The sequence below is a fragment of the Ictidomys tridecemlineatus genome, chromosome 11, assembly GCF_052094955.1.
Source record: "Ictidomys tridecemlineatus isolate mIctTri1 chromosome 11, mIctTri1.hap1, whole genome shotgun sequence".
In the NCBI taxonomy this organism is placed as follows: Eukaryota; Metazoa; Chordata; class Mammalia; order Rodentia; family Sciuridae; genus Ictidomys; species Ictidomys tridecemlineatus.
Genome location: NC_135487.1, coordinates 130,640,213 through 130,661,695, shown reverse-complemented (window position 1 = coordinate 130,661,695; position 21,483 = coordinate 130,640,213). Strand labels below are relative to the sequence as shown.

General features: G+C 38.4%; 1 protein-coding gene across 2 annotated transcripts in view; it reads left to right on the top strand.

The window, feature by feature from the left end:
* The window catches only part of Pip5k1a (phosphatidylinositol-4-phosphate 5-kinase type 1 alpha), a 49,106-nt gene that overhangs the window by 15,187 nt on the left and 12,436 nt on the right, over nt 1–21,483 (top strand). For both annotated transcript variants that reach the window (XM_013361178.4, XM_005331206.5), the window contains exons 3-8: nt 10,804–10,850; nt 13,414–13,494; nt 16,674–16,804; nt 17,178–17,295; nt 17,480–17,632; nt 18,806–19,105. In XM_013361178.4, the coding sequence (XP_013216632.1) occupies nt 10,804–10,850; nt 13,414–13,494; nt 16,674–16,804; nt 17,178–17,295; nt 17,480–17,632; nt 18,806–19,105 (830 nt within the window). The remainder of the gene's footprint in view (nt 1–10,803; nt 10,851–13,413; nt 13,495–16,673; nt 16,805–17,177; nt 17,296–17,479; nt 17,633–18,805; nt 19,106–21,483) is intronic.

Here is a 21,483-nt window from a genome sequence, read left to right as displayed (position 1 = left end):
ATGTGGTGTTGAGGATGGAACCTGGGCTGCAGGCATGCCAGGCGAGCACGCTACCGCTTGAGCCACATCCCCAGCCCGCAAACCCTATTTTGTATTTTATTTAGAGACAAGGTATCACTGAGTTGCTTACTGCCAGGCTTTTGCTGAGGCTGGTTTTGAACTCTTGATCCTCCTGCCTCAGCTTCCTTAGTTGCTAGGTTTATAGGCATATGCCATGTACCAGGCTTTAATGAAGTATTTCACTTACTCCAATATATCACTATTGTCATTTCAAATGTAATCATTGCAAAATTTGCTAGTGAGAGATTCTTTGTTTCTCTTTCATATGAAGCCTTTGAAATCCCCCCGGGTATTTTATAGTTGACATTCTATCTTGATTTGACAATTTCATGGTGCTAAACTTCCATCAGAAATACTTGGTCTGGGCTGGGGATGTGGCTCAAGCGGTAGCCCGCTCGTCTGGCAGGCATGCGGCCCGGGTTCGATCCTCAGCACCACATACAAACAAAGATGTTGTGTCCACCAAATACTAAAAAATAAATATTAAAAATTCTCTCTCTCTCACTATCTCTCACTCTCTCTTTAAAAAAAAAAAAGAAATACTTGGTCTGTAGTTATAATTTATAAAATTAACACTAGAAAAAGAAGATAAGATTCAAATTATTTCAAATATACTTAAGAATTTTTAAAATAAGTCAAATGAAGTTTCAGTTTTTAAATCAATTGAAATTTAACAAAAAAAGAAAAGAAAGTGAACAAAATTTAAAATTCAATTCCCAGTTGTTCTTGCCACATTTCAGGTCCTGGATAGCCTTGTATGGTTGGTGATGATAGCATTGGACAGAATGGCTCTAGACAAATCCTAGGGCACAGGACTGCCATGCATGGCTCTCTGACACTTTCTGTCAACAAAGGGTAACAATTAATATTTACAGCACATAATCACTCTCTTTTTAAACTCCCTGAGTCACAGGAGAGAGAATACATACTATCTTCATCTTGTCTGTCTGCAAATGTGTCCCCTGGAAAAGGTATCTTACCTCCTGGAATTCTAAAAGGGTTACCAGGAAGGAGGACAACACAGTATTCAAAAGGCAAAGGTTCAGAAAAGTCCCCAAAGTGGTTATGTTTCCCCACTCATTCAATCAATAACCAGGTCTTGTCAGCTTTCTCTGTAAAATGTAAATGTTAGAGGACTATACTAAAGTATAGTCATCAAGGTTATATAGTAACTGGCATAAAAACAGACAATAGAATAGAACTGGGAGACCAGAAATAAATCCATATATCTAAGGTCAATTTGTTTTTTACAGGGTGCCAAACTTATTCACTGGAGAAAGGGTAATCTTTTTAATAAACCATGTTGGACAACTGGATGTCCACATTACAAAAGAATTGAGCCTCAAAAATTTACTTAAAATGTCAAAGACCTAAAGGTTAACAGCCAAAATTCTACACCTTTAGGAGAAAATAAAATGTTTGATCTTTGTGACCTTGGATTAGGTAACAGTGTCTTAGATTTAACACCAAAAGCACAAGCAAACAAAGTAAAAGAACAGATGAATTATGCTTCATCCCATTTTTAAACTTAGGGTATTAAAGGATACTATAATGAGGGAAAAGAAACCCATGTAACAGGAGAAAATACTTGAAAATCATATGCCTGTTAAGGATATAGTACCAAAAATGTACAAAGAACTTAAACAATGAAAAGAAAAACAACCCCAAACAATTTAAGTGACCCAGGTTTTTGTTTCTGTTTTTGCTTTTTATACTGAGGATTGAACCCAGGGGCATTCCACCACCAAGTTAACCACCACTACTAGCACCACCACTTTTTTTTTTTTTTTTTTGAGAGAGTCTCACCAATTTGCCCAGGTTGGCCTTGAACTTGCCATCTTCCCTGCCTTGGCATCCTGAGCATCTAGAACCACAGATGTGCACCACTATGCCCAGCTGGGTGAAGGTTTTTAATAGTTCTTCAAAAAGAGAGCACAAATGACCAATAAGCACATTAAAAGTGATCCAAATTGTTAGTCTTCAGGCAAATGAAAATTAAAATCATGCAGCCACTAAGGTGTTATAATTAGAACACACAGAAAATAACAAGAATTGAAGAGCAGATAGAGACACTGGAGCCTCAGACATTGGTGGAGGGAATATATACTGGTGCCGTCTCTGTGGAAAAAAATTTGGCAGTTCATTTACTCACATGATTAAATGCAGGATTGCTCCATGGTGCAACAGCTGCTCAGCAGTATACAGTAGTCTGTGGGTCCCATCCCAGAACCACATACAAAAAAATAAAAAGTGAGTTACTTAACCACTTTCAGGAGTATATCTCCCAAGAGAATTGAAAACACATGTTCATATAAAAACTCGTGCATCAATATTCATAGCATCATTATTCATGATAGCCAAAAGTCCCCAACTCTTTTTTATCTTCTGTTGAGTCTTGTTATATTTTGGGGGCCTTGAATTTCTGATCCTCCTGCCTCAGCTTCCTAAATTGATGGAATTATAGGTATGTGCCACATTCCGGGAAGTTTCCTGCTATTTTTGCCAGTGACATTGATGCTTGCTGCCACAGGAACTGAATATTGTTAATTTCATCAAGAGGAACTGAGGACTTACTCTTAATCCTCTATCAGTAAGATTGAAGGATATATCCCTTTTCCCAAAAGAAGGTAGAACCTCAAGGGAAAAAAATTCGCATTTATATTATCCTTAGCAAATCTGAGGGATATGTGTGTGTATTGCTGAGGATCGAACACTGAGCTATAGTCCCAATTCTTTTCTTTTCTCCTCCACATTTTTTTATTGGCACATTATAATTTTATGTAATAGTGTGATTATTTGTTACATATTGGTACATGCACGTAATGTAACAATATAATTTGTCCAGTATCCTTTCCCAGGACTTTTCCCTTTCACCTTGCCTCATCCTAGTCCTTGTTATTTTTGAGACAGGGTCTTGCTAAGTTGCCAAGGCTGGCCTCGAACTTAAGATCTTCTTGCCTCAATTTTCCAAGTAGCTGGAATTTGCAGGAATGGGCCATCACACCCAGCCCCTTTGGAATCTTTTAAATAAAATTCAATAAATACTGCAGAAAGTATTTCTACAGTCTCTTTTTTTTTTTTTTTTTTTTTTGGAGGAATGGTGGGGGTTTAGGAGTATAGCTCTATGGTAGAGTGCTTGCTTAGTATTCATGAGATCTTGAGTTTCACCCTTAGTATGAAATTATTATTGAATTTATTTTTTACGGGTTCTGTCTTAGAGGTTTTTTTTTTTTAGTATTTTCTAGTGGTAGTTGGATACAATATCTTTTTTTTTAAGTTTTTATCTTTATTAGTATAAGTTGTGTGATTGTAAGATAAATAATCTTTCTAAACTGGATATGGTGCCTATAATCCCTGTGCTCAGGAGGCTGAGACAGGAGAATTGCGAGCTCAAAGCCAGTCTTAGCAATTTAGCAAGACCTTATCTCAAAATAAAGAATAATAAGGGCAGAATTTGTGGCTCTGTTGTTATGTGCCCCTGGGTTCAATTTCCTGATACAAAAGACAAACAACAACCTTTCTAAAAAAATCTATCAGCATTGAAGCTTAGTGATACATTGAAGTAGAGGGGGTTGATGCCTAAATAAGAAAGCAGAAATAATAATTCAGTATTTGAACTAGGGCAGAGATGTATTAAATATGAACAAATGAACCAGAGCAGGATCTGGGAGTGTAACTCAGTAATATAGCCTGTGCTTAATATGTGCGTGGCCCTGAGTTCAGTCAGCAGCACCAAAAAGAAAAAAAAAAAAAAGAAAGAAATAGTACAAAGGCCAATGGCATGGTTGGGCATGTCTGTTATCCCAGCTAGTAGAGGCTGAGGCAGAAGCATTGTGAGTTCAAGGCCAACCTGGAAATTTATTGAGACCCATCTCAGAGAAGGGGTGGGTGGGGATTATAGTGTCCCTGGGTCTAATCCCCAGTATCAAAAAGAGAAAGTAATCAAGAAAGAAAGAAAATCTAGTGAGGACAAGCTGGTGTAGGACTAACTATAGCATTTATGGCCAGGTTGACAGACTGTAGTTTCTTTTATCCTGGGCAGTACATGACACATTTCCAAGTATAGACTGACAGTAAAAAGTTGGGGGTTAGATGAGGGAATGGCAGAGTCCAAAATCTTTGTAAGAAAAATTTTCCTCTAAAGAAGGGTAATTTTTTTCAGTACTGGGAATTGAACCTAGGAGTGTTGTACCACTGAGTTACATTCCTAGCCCTCGTGATGATGAATCATATTCTCTTTAAAAATTGTCTGACAGACATTCCCAGGCCAAGTGTTGCCATGTGAGGTTTTTTTTCCCTCTTTTTTTTCCTTTCATTTGTACACTTCTTTCCTCTCCCTCTTCTCCCACCTCTTCCCTATATTTACAGAGGAGAAGATTTGATTATGAGGTGAACAGGTACAGTGCTGGTCACATTGATTCCCTCAGTACATCATTTCTATTAGCAAAGTTGTGGGTCAGGCAGTCAAGCCCGTAGTAGATGGTATCACGTTTCCTATACTGTCATTCTGCTCTTCATTGGGTTTCTGGAACAAACTGGGTGTTATAGCAATATTGGTAAATACTCGTTGCAGTTTCCTCTTCCTTTCCTTTCTTTTATAGTTTAGGTCTCTTGAATCCTGGGCTCAAGTAATCCTCCTACCTCAGGCTTCAGCCCTCTTAAGTAGCTTGTTCTATAGGCATGTGGCCATGTTGTCTATCTTACCTCATTTAATCTTTGCATAAACCTTATAAGATAGATTTCTCAGGGCTGGGATTGTGGCTCAGTGGCAGAGTGCTTGCCTTGCATGTATGAGGCATTGGGTTTGATCCTCAGCACCACTAGAAAAATAAATAAATAAATAAATAAAGGTATTATGTCCATCTACCAAAAAAAAAAAAAAAAGATGTCTTTTTAGTTAAGTACAAAGAACAATTTTCCTGATGAACTAAAATTAAATTCCATGCATGTATCAATTTGTCAGGATGAGCAGAACTACTAGGTATAACTATAAAGCTCTAATAAAAAAAAAAAAAGATATAACTGGGCATGGTGGCGCATGCCTGTAATCCCAGCAACTCCAGAGGCTGAGGCAGGAGGATCATAAGTTCAAAGCCAGCTTCAGCAAAATCAAGTCACTGAGCAACTCAGACCCTGTCTAAATAAAATACAAAATAAGGCTGGGGATGTGATGCAGTGGTTGAGTGCCCGAGTTCCATCCCCGGTACCCTTCCCCTCCCCCCCAAAAAGAAGATGATACAGTTAAACCAGGGATCATAAAAGCCATCTATTAAAAAACTATAGAGGAGCTGGGGTTGTGGCTCAGTGGCAGACCACTTACACATGTGAGGCACTGGGTTTGATCCTCAGCACTACATAAAAATAAATAAAATAAAGGTAGAGAACTGTAGAGATTGCAACATTTAATTGTTATATGAGTTTTTTTTTAAGAGAGAGAGAGAGAGAATTTTAATATTTTTTTTTTAGTTTTCGGCGGACACAACATCTTTGTTAGTATGTGGTGCTGAGGATCCAACCCGGGCCTCAAGCATGCCAGGCGAGCGCACTACCGCTTGAGCCACATCCCCAGCCCAAATTGTTATATGAGTTTTTCAGTTTGTGAATCATTCTAATTTCCAGATATTTGATTAGTTTTCTTACTAAAGTCATTTGGAAGGCAATCTATCCTCACCACTATACCACCAACACTATTTTTTAAAAATATCTTTATTTTATTTATTTTTATGTGGTGCTGAGGATCAAACCCAGGGCCTCCCACATGTTAGGTGAGCGCTCTACCGCTGAGCCACAATCCCAGCTCCTTATAAATATTATCAATATATGCCTTTGTCCACTTATATTTGAGAAAGACTTCAAGAGTGAATGTGTTTAGCTAAGTATGGTGACATGTGCTTGTAATCCCACATTTGAGGCCAGCCTCAGCAGTTCATTGAGGTCCTAAGCAACTTAGTAAGACCCTATCTTAAAAAATAAAAAGGTCTGGGGATGTAGCTCAGTGGTAAAGTGCCTCTGGGTTCAGTCTCCAGTAACCCCCCCCCCCCAAAAAAAAAAAAAAAGGTAGGTGTGTTTAGAAAGTGACCAAAAGACCATATCAACAGAAAAATCTGCTCTGAAAGGTTAAATCTTCTCTTAATGGTTTGTTGTTCCATAACCTTCATTCATGATCACATTGAAGATACATGATCATACACATGATCAACAAAACAAAGTCAGTTCATGATCCCACCTGAGTCTCTTTCCCTCCCTCTTTTCCCTTCTGTACTTCTCCCATTCTCCTTCCTCCACTAGACTTCCATTCAGTCATCTTTTATTTGTATTTGATTGGTTCTTCCTACCTTTGCATAAAGGTAAAATTCCCTGTGGTATATTTATATATGCACATAACATGGTTTTTAAAGAATTCTTTCTACATTGCACCCCCATTACCTGTTTGTCCTCTATGCCTCTTGATCCACATTACCATTCTTCTCTTTATGTTATCCCATCTTTCCTTTCCCCTTCCTTTATTTTACTCTAGTGTCCGCAGATGAGAGAACACATTCGACCTTTGAGTTTCTGAGTTTGGCTTTTTCCACTTTGCATGGTATTCTCCATTTCCATCCATTTAAACAGAAAATGTCATAATTTCATTTTTTTTTTTTAAGGTTGAGTAGAACTCCATTATCCATATGCATGTGTACACACACACACACACACACACACACACAATTTCTTAACCCATTCCATTCATCTACTGATGGGCACCTGGGTTGATTCCATAATTTAGCTATTGGGAACTGTGTGGCTGTAAACATTGAGATGACTCTATTGCTGTAATACGCTGGTTTTAGATCTTTTGGGAAAATACCAAGGAGTTGGAGAGCTGGGTCATATGGTGGTTCCCATCACCCAAAATGTAAAAGTGCACCTTTTCCCCCACAGCCTCTCTAGCATTTATTATTTGTTCTTGATCATTGCCATTCTGACTGGAGTAAGGTGAAATCTTAGTGTAATTTTGATTTACATTTCCCTAGTTGCTAGAGATGTTAAACATCTTTTCATATATTTGTGGGCCATCTGTGTTTCTTCTTTTGAGAAGTTTCTGTTTAGTTTTTAGGGGTTTTTTGCCCATTTATTGATGGGTTATTTGGGGTGGGGGGTTTGGTGTTATGCTTTTTGAGTTATTATATATTTTGGAGAAGTAGCTGGACAAGATTTCCTCCCATTTCTGGGAGATTTCTGTAGGCTGTCTATTCACACTCTACATATAGCTATTCAGTTTTCCCAGTACCATTTGTTAAAAAGGATATCTTTAAAATATATTTTTAACACTTTGTCAAATATTAGATGGCTGAAGGTATATAAGTTTGTCTTTGTGCCTTCTATTCTATTCCATCGGTCTTCATGTCTGTTTTGATGCCAGTACCATTCTGTTATTATTACTACAACTCTGTATTATAGTTTCGGATCAGGTATTGTGACGTCGACTTCAGTTTTCTTGCTTAGTATTGCTTTGGCTATTCTGGGTCTCTTATTAGTCTTCCAAGTGAATGTTAAAAATGTTTTTTTCTACTTCTGTGAAGAATGTCATTGGTATTTTGATGTGGATTGCTTTGAATTTGTATACTGCTTTTGGTAGTATGGTCATTTTGACAATATTAGTTCTGCTTATCCAAGAACATAGAATGTCTTTCCATCTTCTAAGGTCTTTGATTTCTTTCTTTGGATGTTCTGTTATTTTCATTGTGGACCTCTTTTGCCTCATTGGTTAATCAATTCCCAGTTAGTTTGGTTTTGTTTGAGGCTATTGTGAATTGAATGGTCTTCCTGATTTCTTCCTTGGTTGAATCACTGTTGGAGTATAGGAAAATTATTGATTTAATGGGTGTTGATCTTGTATCTTGCTACTTTGCTGAATTCATTTGTAAGCTATAGAAGCCTTCTGGTGGTTTTTGGGTCTTCTAGATATAGGATTATGTCATTAATAAACAGATAGTTTGACTTCTTTTCCTATTTGTATCCCCTTGATTTCCTTTTCTTGCCTGATAACTGGCTCATGTTTTAAGGACTGTATTGAATAGGAGTGGTAAGGGTAGATAACCTTGTCTTGTTCCTGATTTAGAGGAAATGCTTTTTAGTCTTCCTGCATTCAGTATGGTATTGACTTTGGATTTGTTATAAATGGCATTTATGATTTTGAGGTAAGTTTCTTCAGTCCCTAGCTTCTCCAGTGTTTGTGTGTGTGTGAGTGTTTTTTTTTTTTTTTTTTTTTTAATTTGTTTTGTCTTCTTTTTTGGTGCCTGAGATTGAACCCAGGGGCTCCAACCAGTGAGTCACATCCCCAGCCCTTTTTTCCTTTTTAAATTTTTATCTAGTGGTAGGGTCTCACTGAGTTGCTTGGGGCTCCACTGAATTGCTGAGGCTGGTTTCGAATTCTTGATCCTCCTGCCTCAGCCTCCCAAGCCACTGGGATTACAGGCATGAATCATTCTGCAAGGCCTGTGTATTTTTTTTTTTTGAGAGAGATTTTCTTAATATTTATTTTTTAGTTATTGACGGACACAACATCTTTGTATGTGGTGCTGAGGATCGAACCCAGGGCGCAGGCATGCCAGGCGAGCACGCTACCGCTTGAGGCACGTCCCCAGCCCGTATTTTTCTTTTTATTCTAAATTTCATCAATTTTACCTCTGATCTAAATTATTTTCTGTCTTCTGGTTTTAGAGTTAGTTTGTTTTTCTTCTTCTAAAGCCTTGAGGTGGAACATAAACTTTATTTCGGATCTTTTTTTTTTTTTTTTTTCCAGTGTAGACACTTAGTGCTATATATTTTTCCTCTTAGAACTACTTTCAGGGCTGGGATGTGGCTCAAGCGGTGGCATGCGTGCAGCCCGAGTTCGATCCTCAGCACCACATATAAACAAAGATGTTGTGTCTGCCGAAAACTAAAAAATAAATAAATATTTTAAAAAAGAACTACTTTCATGCTGTCATAGAGATTTTGATAAGTTGTATCTCTGTTCTTGTTTGTTTCTTGATTTTTTAAAAAAACTTTTACATTTTTATTAGTACTAAAATTTTGCAAATTAGGATCTAAATAAAGAAAACAAAACACTTGAATGGTTAACTTTGTACATGTAAATGAGGAAACATAGCCTGGAATGTAATTATAGTGCCTAACACTTTACATGAGAACCAAACTGTCCTCTGAGTGTCTAGGAAACCCATGTTTGTAGGGATGCTACTTGATATTGGCTATGTATAGGCACTTCAGATAATCTAACAATCATTATAATCTTTTTTTCAAACATATAGGAGATGCCATAAAATATATTGAATTTGATATCCAAAAATCTCAATGTAACAATATATTTGCTGCACATATCTCATCCAACTATTCCTTACATTCAATATTGTTTCTTGATTTTTATTAGATTTCTTCTGTGACTCATTCTTCATTTAAGAAAGTATTTTTCAATTTCCATGTGAATGCTTCTTTATCATTTTGACATTATTTTCTCAACTTTATCTTCCTCATTTCCATAAATTAGCTTTCTACCTGTTTTATAGGAGGGAAGTACCATAGATTTGCTCTAAAGTACTATAGATATACCTTAAAAGAATAAATTATCAGGTAAGCCTCAGGGTGTCTATTGGGTCCTGTGTATCTCTTATGCCTTTTCTCTTTCAGTGTGACTTTTGACTCTGATGGTTAAATGTATTAAGAGTAATTACATTACCTACAGGTTTGAGGCCAGCCTGGGCTAGCAAGAACCTGTCTCAAAAAAATAAAAGAACTTGGGATATAGCTCAGTGGTAAAGTGTCCTGGGTTCAATTCCCACAATTGGAGTAGGGAAGACAAATTGTGTTTCTCAGAGAAAATATGACCACTTGAATAAGAAAAGGGGCTAGAACAATAATGAAATATGCATAAGGACTGCGTAATGTATATTTTTGGTGTTGGGGTTTTTTTGTTGTTTATTTGTTTGTTTGTTAATATTCTATTTAATAGCTGGGTGCAGTGGCACACACCTGTTTATCCCAGTGGCTTGGGAGGTTGAAGCAGGTAGATTGCAAGTTCAGAGCCAGCCTCAGTAACAGCAAGGCACTAAGCAACTCAGTGAGACCGTGTCTCTAAATAAAATACAAAAAATAGGGCTGGGGATGAGTGGTTGAGTGTCCCTGAGTTCAATCCCCAGTACCCCTACCCCAAATATATATGTATTATGTATACATATATACATGTATTCTGTTTAGGGACAGGGTCTCACTGAGTTGCTTAGGGCCTCAGCTTCCCAAGCTGCTGGGATTAAATTTGTGTGCCACTGCATCTGGCTTGTATAGTTTTCTTTTTTTTTCTTTCTTTTTTTTTTTTTTTTTAGAGAGAGTGAGAGAGGAGAGAGAGAATAGAGAGAGAATTTTTAATATTTATTTTTTTAGTTCTCGGCGGACACAACATCTTTGTTGGTATGTGGTGCTGAGGATCGAACCAGGGCCGCACGCATGCCAGGCGAGTGTGCTACCGCTTGAGCCACATCCTGAGCCCCACTTGTATAGTTTTCTTATTCTCAGTTTGACAGTTCTTATTCTCATTTGAAGTGATATTTGAAAGCACTATTCAAAAGGATATGGTATCACTGAACAAGAGTTTATGGTCTTATTTGATGTGCCTCATACTTTGATTCTTGTAGTGTATTTGATAGAGATTGTGTGTATGTGTGTGTGTATATATATACTTAAATTCTTTTTCTTTTTTTTTTTAAGCAGCATCAGTACCTGGAATCAAGAGAGCTATGGCATCTGCATCTGAGGTAAGTTTTATATACTTAAATTTTAATCCTGATATAAGAGGATGTCTCTTTATAGCATCTTTATTTTCCCTCTGCTTAAGCATTGGAAATAAGCAAGGTTATTTTCTTTCTTTCTTATTTTGTGGAATTGGGTATGGAATCCAGGTTCTCAAGCATACCAGGTAAGTAATCTACCAACTAACTAGCTACGTCCCAGCCCTAGACAGGTGCTTCCTCCCCCACCCCCATGTTGTTTTTTATAATACGGAGATTGAACCCAAGGCCTGTGTACACTGGATAAGTGCTCTACAACTGAACTACATCCCCAGCCCTTTTCTTACTTGATTTTTTTGGTGCCTGGGATTGAACCCAGGGGTACTTAACCACTAGCCACATTCCCAGCACTACCACCCCCCATGCTTTTTTTTTTTGTACTGGGGATTGAACCCAGGGCCTTGTGCATGCAAGGCAAGCACTCTACCACCTGCGCTATATCCTTAGCACCCCCTTTTTATATTTTATTTAGAAACAAGTTCTTGCTGAGTTGCTTAGGGTCTTGCTAAATTGCTGAGTCTGGCTTTGAACTCCCAGTCTTCCTGCCTCAGCCTCCCAAGTCACTGGGATTACAGGTGTCTCCACTGTGCCCCGCTCTAATTTTATTTTGAGACAGGTTCTTGCTGAATTGCTCAGCTGGCCTCATATATTTGGTGGGGAGGATACCAGGGATTGAACCCAGTGTGGCTTAACCACTGAGTCACATCTCCAACCCTTTTTGTTGTTGTTGTAGCTAGACAGGATGACTTTATTTTACTTTTTTATTTTTATGTGGCACTAAGGATCGAACCCACAGCCTCATTCGTCTCATTTGTGCCAGGCAAGCATTCTGCCACTGTGCTACAGCCCCAGCCCTCCAGTCCTTTTTTGTATTTTATTTAGAGACAGGGTCTCACTGAGTTGCTTAGGGCCTCATTAAACTGCTGTGGCTGGCTTTGAACTTGCAATTCTCTTGCCTCACCATCCAGAACTGCTGGAATTTCAGGCATGTGCACCCTGCTGGCTTCAAACTTTTAATTTTCCTTTTCAGCCTCCAGGATCACCCGAATTATAGGCATGTACCACTTTACCTAACTCTTTTGTATCTTTGATAGGCTACAAATTGTTACAATTCTTTTGTCATTTCATTATGAATATTAACAACCTCACATTTGTTGAACATTTCTTAATGTACCAATTGCAGTGTGTATAAAACTTAACAGCAAATACTTTATTTAAGTGCCCTTTATAGATGTTCTTATTTAATCCTGCAAACAACCCCCAAGGACATGAATAACTGTTAGATAAGTGTTGTTATCTGTGTTTTACAGATGAAGAAAATGAGGATTAGAGAGGTTCTGTAACTTGCCCAAAATTACACAACTATTAAGTGGAATTAATAAGGTTGAGATTCAAATCCAGGCAGTCTGGTATTGAAACTCATTCTTTTATTTTGCTGTTACTTTCTCTTGTTCACATACCTTCAGTGCATAGGAAATACTTTTAATCACTAGGAATTCTATAACCTCCCAGCTTTTTTTTTTTTTTTTGTATAGAATATTTTTGTTTAACTTTTTCCCCATGAGTATTTTCCAGCCCTTCTCTCACTTCTTGCCTGTCTCTTACATTTTGTTTCAGAGGCCTCAGAATGCAGTCCCTTTGGATTAGGACTACAGGCTTTTCTGAGTATTATCATTATGAAGAATACCTTCATGTCTGTTGCACTGGCATCTTGGCTCTTGGGGAATAGCCTTTTAGATTCTGCTCTGTCTTATTCTTCCCCTGTTTCAGGGGCTGTTTTGTGGGTGGAAAAGAAAATTTCTGCTGGTGAATTCAGTTTGAGCAAATAACACTGAGACTGGGTTGCAGATTAGAGAAGTAGTAATTTCTAAAAGAAAGCTGGTGAAAAAAAAAGCCAGGTATGGTGGCAGCTTACAGGTACTTTGGAGACTGAGACAGGATGATTGCTTGAGCCAAGAAGTTCAGGATCAGGTCAGCTTGGGTAACAGCAAAATTCCATACCAATTAAAAAAAAAAAGTGTGAAACTCTGTTTCTAACCTGTCTTGCTTTTGTGGATGAAGTTATCCATTTTTATGGGGCTTCTATTCCCTGCTTTTGCTCTTTCTGCTTTTCTCTAATGATAATCATTTTATTTCTTGTCATCTTTCTCAGGACCAAAGGTGAAACATATGTCCTTTGGAATTTTCTTCTGATTTTTTTTTTTTCCCCAGTTAAAACATTGGGAAGAAACTTGATAGCTGTGTATTTGCATGGGGTGGAACTTTGATTTTTTTTTGTTGTTGTAGGTGGACTCAGTACCTTTATTTTATTTATTTATTTTCACATGGCACTGAGGATTGAATTCAGTGCCTCATACATATGAGGCAAGCACTCTTCCACTAAGCTATAACCCCAGCCTAGAGATTTTATAAAATGTTCTTGATCTAGAAAGGATGTGTTTAGGTTTTGTATGTTTTAATATACCATCAGTATAGCTATTTGTTGTATTAATGTGGAAATCATATTTTGATCTTGACTCTTGTTTTCTAGGTGCCTTGTGCCTCTACACTGCCCATCAAGAAAATAGGCCACCGAAGTGTGGATTCCTCAGGAGAGACAACATATAAAAAGGTCAGTCTCATCAGCCACAGGGCACACACCTATAATCCCAGCAACTTGGGCAGCTGAGGCAGGAGGTTCACTAGTTCAAGGCCAGACTTAGCAACTTAACAAGGCCCTAAGCAACTAGTAAGACCCTGTATCAAAAGAAAAAGTTTGGCTGGTGATGTAGCTCAATGGTAAAGTACCTTGGGTTAAATCCCCATTACAAAAAAAAAAAAAAGGTGAGTCTGAATTGAACCCTCTCATCTTACTTTGAGAACTCAGCAGGCACAACACTGCCCCCTTAATACTATTCTCCACATATTCTCTCATTTCTTGATAGTCTTAAGACTTTGGACAATAACCATCATATAACTTAGCTTTAGAATTTTTTTCACAAAGGGTGAGTTGTTTTCTATCTATATACGTGTGTTTAATTTTGTTTTGTTTTTGTAGTTCTAAGGACTGAAGCTAGGGCCTTGAGTAAGCTAGGCAAGTGCTCTACCACTGAGCTACATCCCCAGCAGATTATGATCTTAATGAACAAATGAACAAAACAGCTCATTGCTATTTCACTGAGCCTGAAGAAACTATGTCTCACTGTTAGGAGTAGATATGTAACTGGTAGGCCATTCTCACTTTGCCACAGGAACCCATGTTTCTTTTTTTTTTTTTTTTTTTTTTTTTTTTTTTTTTTTTTTTTTTTTTAAAGAGAGAGTGAGAGAGAGGGGGACAGAGAGAGAGAGAGAATTTTAACATTTATTTATTTTTTCTTAGTTCTTGGCGGACACAACATCTTTGTTGGTATGTGGTGCTGCTGAGGATCGAACCCGGGCCGCACGCATGCTAGGCGAGCGCGCTACCGCTTGAGCCACATCCCCAGCCCCCAGGAACCCATGTTTCTGCAATACTTTTGTCTTTGTTGCTGGATGTTCATGAAGTGAAGGCCAGATTTTACCTGGTAATACCATAAATAGGAAGCAGGTTGGATTCTTTATTTAAAAAATATTGTTTTAGGCTGGGGATGTGGCTCAAGCAGTAGCGCACTTGCCTGGCATGCGTGTGGCCCGGGTTCCATCCTCAGCACCACATACAAACAAAGATGTTGTGTCCGCCGAAAATTTGTTTTTGTTCTTTTTGCTATTTTGTCCTGTTGTCAACAATCTTTCTCATCTTTCCTTCCTATCTTCTTCACAGACCTTCTTTCTGCGCCCAGCCCTCTTTCCTTACCAGTTCTTCATTCAGTTCTGAACTAATTTGGAGAAGCTTAGGCTTCCCAAAGGACAATGCTTTAGCATCTATACATTGTCTGATACAAATTGCAAAATATCTTGGAGTTCAGGTTTCTCAGAGTCCATGTAAATTTTATGTCTGTTCTTTGCTTTTATTTCATTTTTCCAAGTACCAGAAGTGGACTAACTCATTTTTCTCATTTGTCTATGTCTGGAGTAGGCTTTGAGGCTCATGTCACTTAACAGACATTTATTGAGCTCTTTATGTACTGAACAATGATATAAAAAAGTGAGTTTCTGGGGGCTGGGGTTTGTGGCTCAGTGGTAGAACGCTCACCTCGCATGTAGGAGACCATGGTTTCAATCCTCAGCACCACATAAAAATAAATAAACAAAATAAAGATTGTGTCCATGTATAACAAAAAAAAAAAAAAAGTGAGTTTCTGATCTGATTAAGGTGGCAAACACTTGAAAGATTATTTGTAATTTTAATGCCTGCTGAGGCCTAAGTGGAATTACAAGTAATGTCTGATGAGGTCCATATGAGGGAAATAAGTGAAATGTCTTATATTGCCAGGTGTGATGGCACAAATCTGTAATCCCAGCTTCTCTGAAGTCTGAGGCAAGAGTACCATAGTTTTAAGCCTGAGGGCTGGGGATGTGGCTCAAGCGCTAGCACAGTCGCTTGGCATGCGTGTGGCCCCGGTTCGATCCTCAACACCACATACAAACAAAGATGTTGTGTCTGCTGAAAACTAAAAGAAAAAAAAATTAAAAATTTTCTCTCTCTCTCTCTTAAAAAAAAAAAAAAAAGAACTGAGGAATACATATTTTTTTTTAAAAAAAAGTTTTAAGCCTGCTTCAGCAACTTAGTGTGACCCTTTCTCAAAAATAATAAAAAGTCTTGGGGATGTCACTCAGTGGTAAAGTGCCCTGAGTTCAATCCTCAACACCACCAAATAAATAAATAAATAAGAAAATGAAAAGAACTAAGGATCTAACTCAAGGAAAATGAAAAGAACTAGGGATCTGACTCATGGTAGAGCATCCCTGGGACCAAGCCCCAGGACTGTGATCACTAAGAGAGCATTGTATTAGTAGCACAGATACAGATGATATGATATTTTGCAATGGGGTTGAAATCTTAGATTTAGAATTCTTTATTCTTCTATATGTGTTTTGACTGTAGTGGAATGATTCTTTTTTTTTTTTTTTTTAGTTGGACATAATACCTTTATTTATTTTTCTGTAGTGCTGAGCATCGAACCCAGTGCCTCACACATTGTATGGGCAAGTGCTGTACCACTGGGCTGAACCCCAGCCCTAGTATAGCAATCTTAAATCTAAATATTCCTCAACAGTAATTTTTTTTTTTTAATGGTGCTGGGGATTGAACCCAGGGCCTTGTGCATGCAAGGTAAGCACGCTATCAACTGAGCTATATCCCCAGCCCACCTCAGAAGTAATTTTAATTTTTCATGCTTTCTTCAGAACTTTTTGGCAATAAATTGTCTTTGACATGTTAGTCATACCCTTTTTTAGAGGACTGAAGCTTATGTAACCACATAGTCAAATCAAAGTATTGGTTAATTTTATATCAGATGAATTGATGTTTGTGGGACCTTAGGGGAAGGAAATCTTACAAGTGAGACCTAAGATGATTCTTTCAGTACAGTCTATCTTCCACATATAGATATTGATTCTTGTTGATGCTGTCCTATAAAAGGGAACACTATGTCTAGCTAAGTCTGTTTCAGATGGTCCTACCTTGCTACTGTACCTTCACTGTCCTTCTCTTTTCCGGGAGTAATTACAAAGTAACTAAGGTTAACAACAAATATAACAATTCAGCCTTAACCACTGAGGATATATTTGCTTTTGGGTATTCCTTCAGGCTCCTTTTTCCTAAAGTGTTATTGCTATGGTCAGACTTAATACTAGAAACTTAGCTCTGTCGTTTGTCTTCTGTTTCTTAAGACAACCTCATCAGCCTTGAAGGGTGCCATCCAATTAGGCATTACTCATACTGTGGGGAGCCTGAGTACCAAACCAGAACGGGATGTCCTCATGCAAGATTTCTACGTGGTGGAGAGTATCTTCTTCCCCAGGTACAGAAGTCAATTAACATTTATAAGAATATCATTGAAAATGTGGCTTTTTCAAATCAACTCAGGGGACTTTTAAGAAATTGGGCCTGACTCACTTGTAATACTTAGCCTGCTAGTTCTCAGCCTGGTCAAAACAGGCTGATGTAATACTGGAGCATTTGGAGAGCAGATGCTGCCATGAGGTTCTGACCTGTGGAGTGATCTGTTCAAAAAAAAACCAGTAGCATTGGCCAGGAGATACTGATTGCTATGTCTTGATCTTCTTGTTGTGACTTTGTCCCATTCAGTTTTCTCAGGAGAGAGTAATCCCTCTGGTTCTCTCAGGAAGATGAATTGACCTTCCTCTAAGGTTTCTTTTTATTTAACTTCATAGTGAAGGGAGCAACCTGACCCCTGCTCATCACTACAATGACTTTCGTTTCAAGACCTATGCACCGGTTGCTTTCCGCTACTTCAGGGAGCTATTTGGCATCCGGCCTGATGATTACTTGGTAAGTGTCTCGTATCAGCACCCTATGACTCCAGGTTTGAGGGATGTTCCCCAAGCAAGGCTCACTTTCTCCACAGTTTTGTTCTAGTTTTCCTTAGAACAGAAATATATTCATAGTTGACTTCTGTGTGGAACAGTCCCTGGTATGTTTGAATCTTTTTTACTGTCCTCTCTTTCGACTTTAGTATTCCTTATGTAGTGAGCCACTGATTGAACTCTGCAATTCTGGAGCTAGTGGTTCCCTTTTTTACGTGTCCAGCGATGACGAATTCATCATCAAGACAGTCCAGCATAAAGAAGCGGAGTTTCTGCAGAAGTTGCTTCCAGGATATTACATGGTAAGGAGGAGAGGAACACTGGTGCCACCTTTGCTAGCCACTTCTGGACAAGGCTATAAAGCTGTCTTCAGCAAGCTAAGACAGTTCAGCACTGTTTTCTTAACAGTTGTTTGTTTTTGTACTTTTGCCTCATTGGGTTACAAAGGGTTTTGTAGAAGGGCATGTTGATGCACACTTGTAATCCCAGAGACTTGGGAGGCTGAGGCAGGAGGATCACAAATTCAAGGCCAGCCCTAGCAGCTTAGCAAGAACCTATTTCTTTTTTCTTTCTTTCTTTTTTTTTTTTTTTTTTAAGAGAGAGAGAGATAATTTTTTTTTAAATATATATTTTTTAGTTTTCCACAGACACAACATCTGTTTGTATGTGGTGCTGAGGATCCCAACCCGGGCCACATGCATGCCAGGCGAGCGCACTGCCGCTTGAGCCATATCCCCAGCCCCAAGAGCCTATTTCAAAATAAAAATTAAAAAGGGCTGGAGGAGGGCTGGGGATATAGCTTAGTTGGTAGAGTGCTTGTCTCACATGCACAAGGCACTGGGTTTAATCCCCAGCACCACAAAAAAGGGGGGAGAGCTGGGGGATGGGCTGGGGTTGTGGCTTAGCAGTAGAGCACCTGCCTAGCACATGCGAGGCCCTGGGTTCTATTCTCATCACCACATATAAATAAATAAGTAAATAAAAAGTATTGTGTCATCTACAACAACAACAAAAAATACTGCAAAAGGTGGGGCTGGGGATATAGCTCATGTGGTAGAGCACCCTTGGATTCAGTCTTCATTACCAAAGGGGGGCGGCTTTTTTTTTCTCTTATGTGTTAGAGAAGTTAGGAAACACTTTTTGCTTTGCATAATACCCCCAGGTTTAACCCTATAATTAGGATTACAAGACTTTAAAAAAAAAAAAAAAAACACTGTCCTTTTGAATTAGTATATCCATTATATGTTTGGTGTCTTAGCTGATTACTTTGTTGGAAGGTCTGTTGCTCAGGTTGATGGTGATCACATTGTTGAGATGCATTTGGAAATTTTGACCCAATGTGATGTGGGTTTATGAGCAGATTTTGCCTGAATCCCATGTAGGAGACAAAGGGAGGATGGATGGCAACTTTTGCCCTTGAATTTCACTGGAAAGCAGCTAACTTGCTTTACTGTGTTTTACTTTTGTGCCCTTAGAACCTCAATCAGAACCCTCGAACTTTGCTGCCTAAATTCTATGGACTGTACTGTGTGCAGGCAGGTGGCAAGAACATACGAATTGTGGTGATGAACAATCTTTTACCACGGTCAGTCAAGATGCATATGAAATATGACCTCAAGGGCTCAACATATAAACGACGGGCTTCTCAGAAAGAGCGAGAGAAGGTTCTCCCCACCTATAAAGACCTGGACTTCCTACAAGACATCCCCGATGGTCTTTTTTTGGATGCTGACATGTACAATGCTCTTTGTAAGACCCTGCAGCGTGACTGTTTGGTGAGTTTGCCATATTTACCTTTCTCTCAGACATCAGAAAATCTCATTAATTAAAATAGCTTGGTTCTTTGAAGGGCTGGGGTTGTGGTTTAGTGACAAAGCACTCACCTATTATGTGTGAGGCACTGAGTTCGATCCTCAACACCACATAAAATAAATAAATAAATAAATAAACAAAATAATAGCTACAACAAAAAAAAGAAATATTAAAAAAAAAACAGCTTGGTTCTTTGAGACTGAGTCTGTGGGAGATGGAACTCTATTCCTTAGTTCCATGTTCTAGACTTCATTTAAAATGACTTTTAAATTTACCATGCCTTTCCATTTGTAATTTCTGTTTATCCTCTCACTGGGCCTTCTCTAGATAGCCTGGGCCTTGTAGTCAAACTTTGTACTTATTTTCACACTAGCACCATCATTCCTCAGATTTTGATTTTGTCTGCTAAATCCAAATTTGTATCTTGGAAGTTGAGTGCTGTTGAAGAAGAATCACACAACTTTGTATACTGGCATATCTAGGTATTCACTTCTACCTAGAACTTCAGTATTGCTCATCATTTCATTTCCTGTTCCTCTCAATAGGGATTTTCAAATGTTTGGCATTCTGTTAAAACCATTTCTAATTCCTAATTCCCAACTTGTTTCTCAACATCTTAATTTTCTATCCTGTTTCATCCCTTTGTGCTATGCTCATAACTAATTTATAAGAATTTTATAAATTAAAATTCTTAATTTTACTGGATACAGTGGTGCTCGCTCATAATAGTAGCTACCCAGGAGACTGAGGCAGGAATATCACAAGTTGGAGGCCAATCAGGGCAACTTGGTGAGACTTTTAAAATAAAATGTTAAAAAGGGCTGGGGATGTAGCTTGGTGGTAAAGCACACCCTGGGTTCAGTTTCCAGTACCAATATATAAATGAATGATTCAGAATAAAAATTAAAAGGGCTGGGATGAGGGCTGGGGTTGTGACTCAGCAGTAGCGCACTTGCCTGGCATGTGTGAGGCACTGGGTTTGATTCTTATCACCACATATAAATAAATAAAATAAACGTCTATCAACAACTAAAAAAAATTTTTAAAAGGCTGGGATATAGTTCAGTGGTAGATTGCCTAGCATTTGTGAAGCCCTCTTTTCAGGCTCCTATACTGCAAAAATAAATAAATAAATCTCTTTTTTTCCTTCTTATTTCTTCATGACCTTCTTCATCCCTTGCTTCCTTTCCATCCTCTAGATTCCACCTCTATTGGCTACTTTCTTTCTACATGCAAGTAAGCTTTATCTGTTCTAAAGTTTGGGAGGACTTTTTTTTTTCAGTGCTTTTAACTAATGATGCTTCCAGGCTTCCTTTTACTTTCTCAGCTCTTACTCCTGTCCTAACCTACTGTATCCTCCCTTTTTGTTCTCACTACTTCAGTAGAATTACTCTTTAAGTGACCACCTACATGCTGAGTAGAATACTTCTTGTTCCTTTTCAATTTTCTGCAGCATTTGACTGTAAACCATTTCCTTTTTTTTTTTTTTTCCGGTCAGCATTTCTCTACTGATTTTTCTTTGTTGTTGTTGTTTTAACTGCTTTTGCAAAATCATCTTCCTCTGCTCAGTCCAGAATATTGTCCATTCTTGCCTTTGTTTGCTCAGTCTGCATCTGCTTCCAAGGATAATGTCTATTTTAGATTGTATCCTTCAATTGCAAGGACTGGAGACTTACTCAACCAATGGAGTTTTTTTCACATAGTGCACAAAAAACAATCCTAGGCTTAGGTTTTCCTCTCCTTTTACTTCATTCTTCTATCAGCATACCCTTGGTTGAGTTTGCACAGCACTGGAAGTATAACCCAGGCTTCTTTATTTTTTGGTACAGGAGATTGAACGCAGGGGTACTTAACCACTGAGCCACATCCCCATCCCTTTTTTGTTTTTTGTTTTAAGACAGGGTCTCCCTAAGTTATTGAGGCTGGCTTTGAACTTGCAACTGGCCACAAATTTGCAATACCCCTGCCTTAGCCTCCTGAGTTCCTGAGAGTACAGGCATGTACCACCTGACCTGGGAGACCAGGCTGCTGCTACCACTTCTTTTTTTTTTTTTAGTATTTATTTTTTAATTTTAGGTGGACACAATAGCTTTATGTTATTTTTTTTTTTTATGTGGTGCTAAGAATCGAACCCAGTGCCTCATGCATGCTAGGCAAACACACTACCACTTGAGCCACATTCCCAACCCAAGACCAGGCTTCTTAATATGACATATATTGTGCCCTCATTGTCTTGCCCATAATCTTCTACACCAGGTATTTGCATATTATGTTCTAGCAATACCAGATTATATCTCCCTGCACAAAATGTGCTGTTTTGCACTCCCAGTTTTAGCAATGT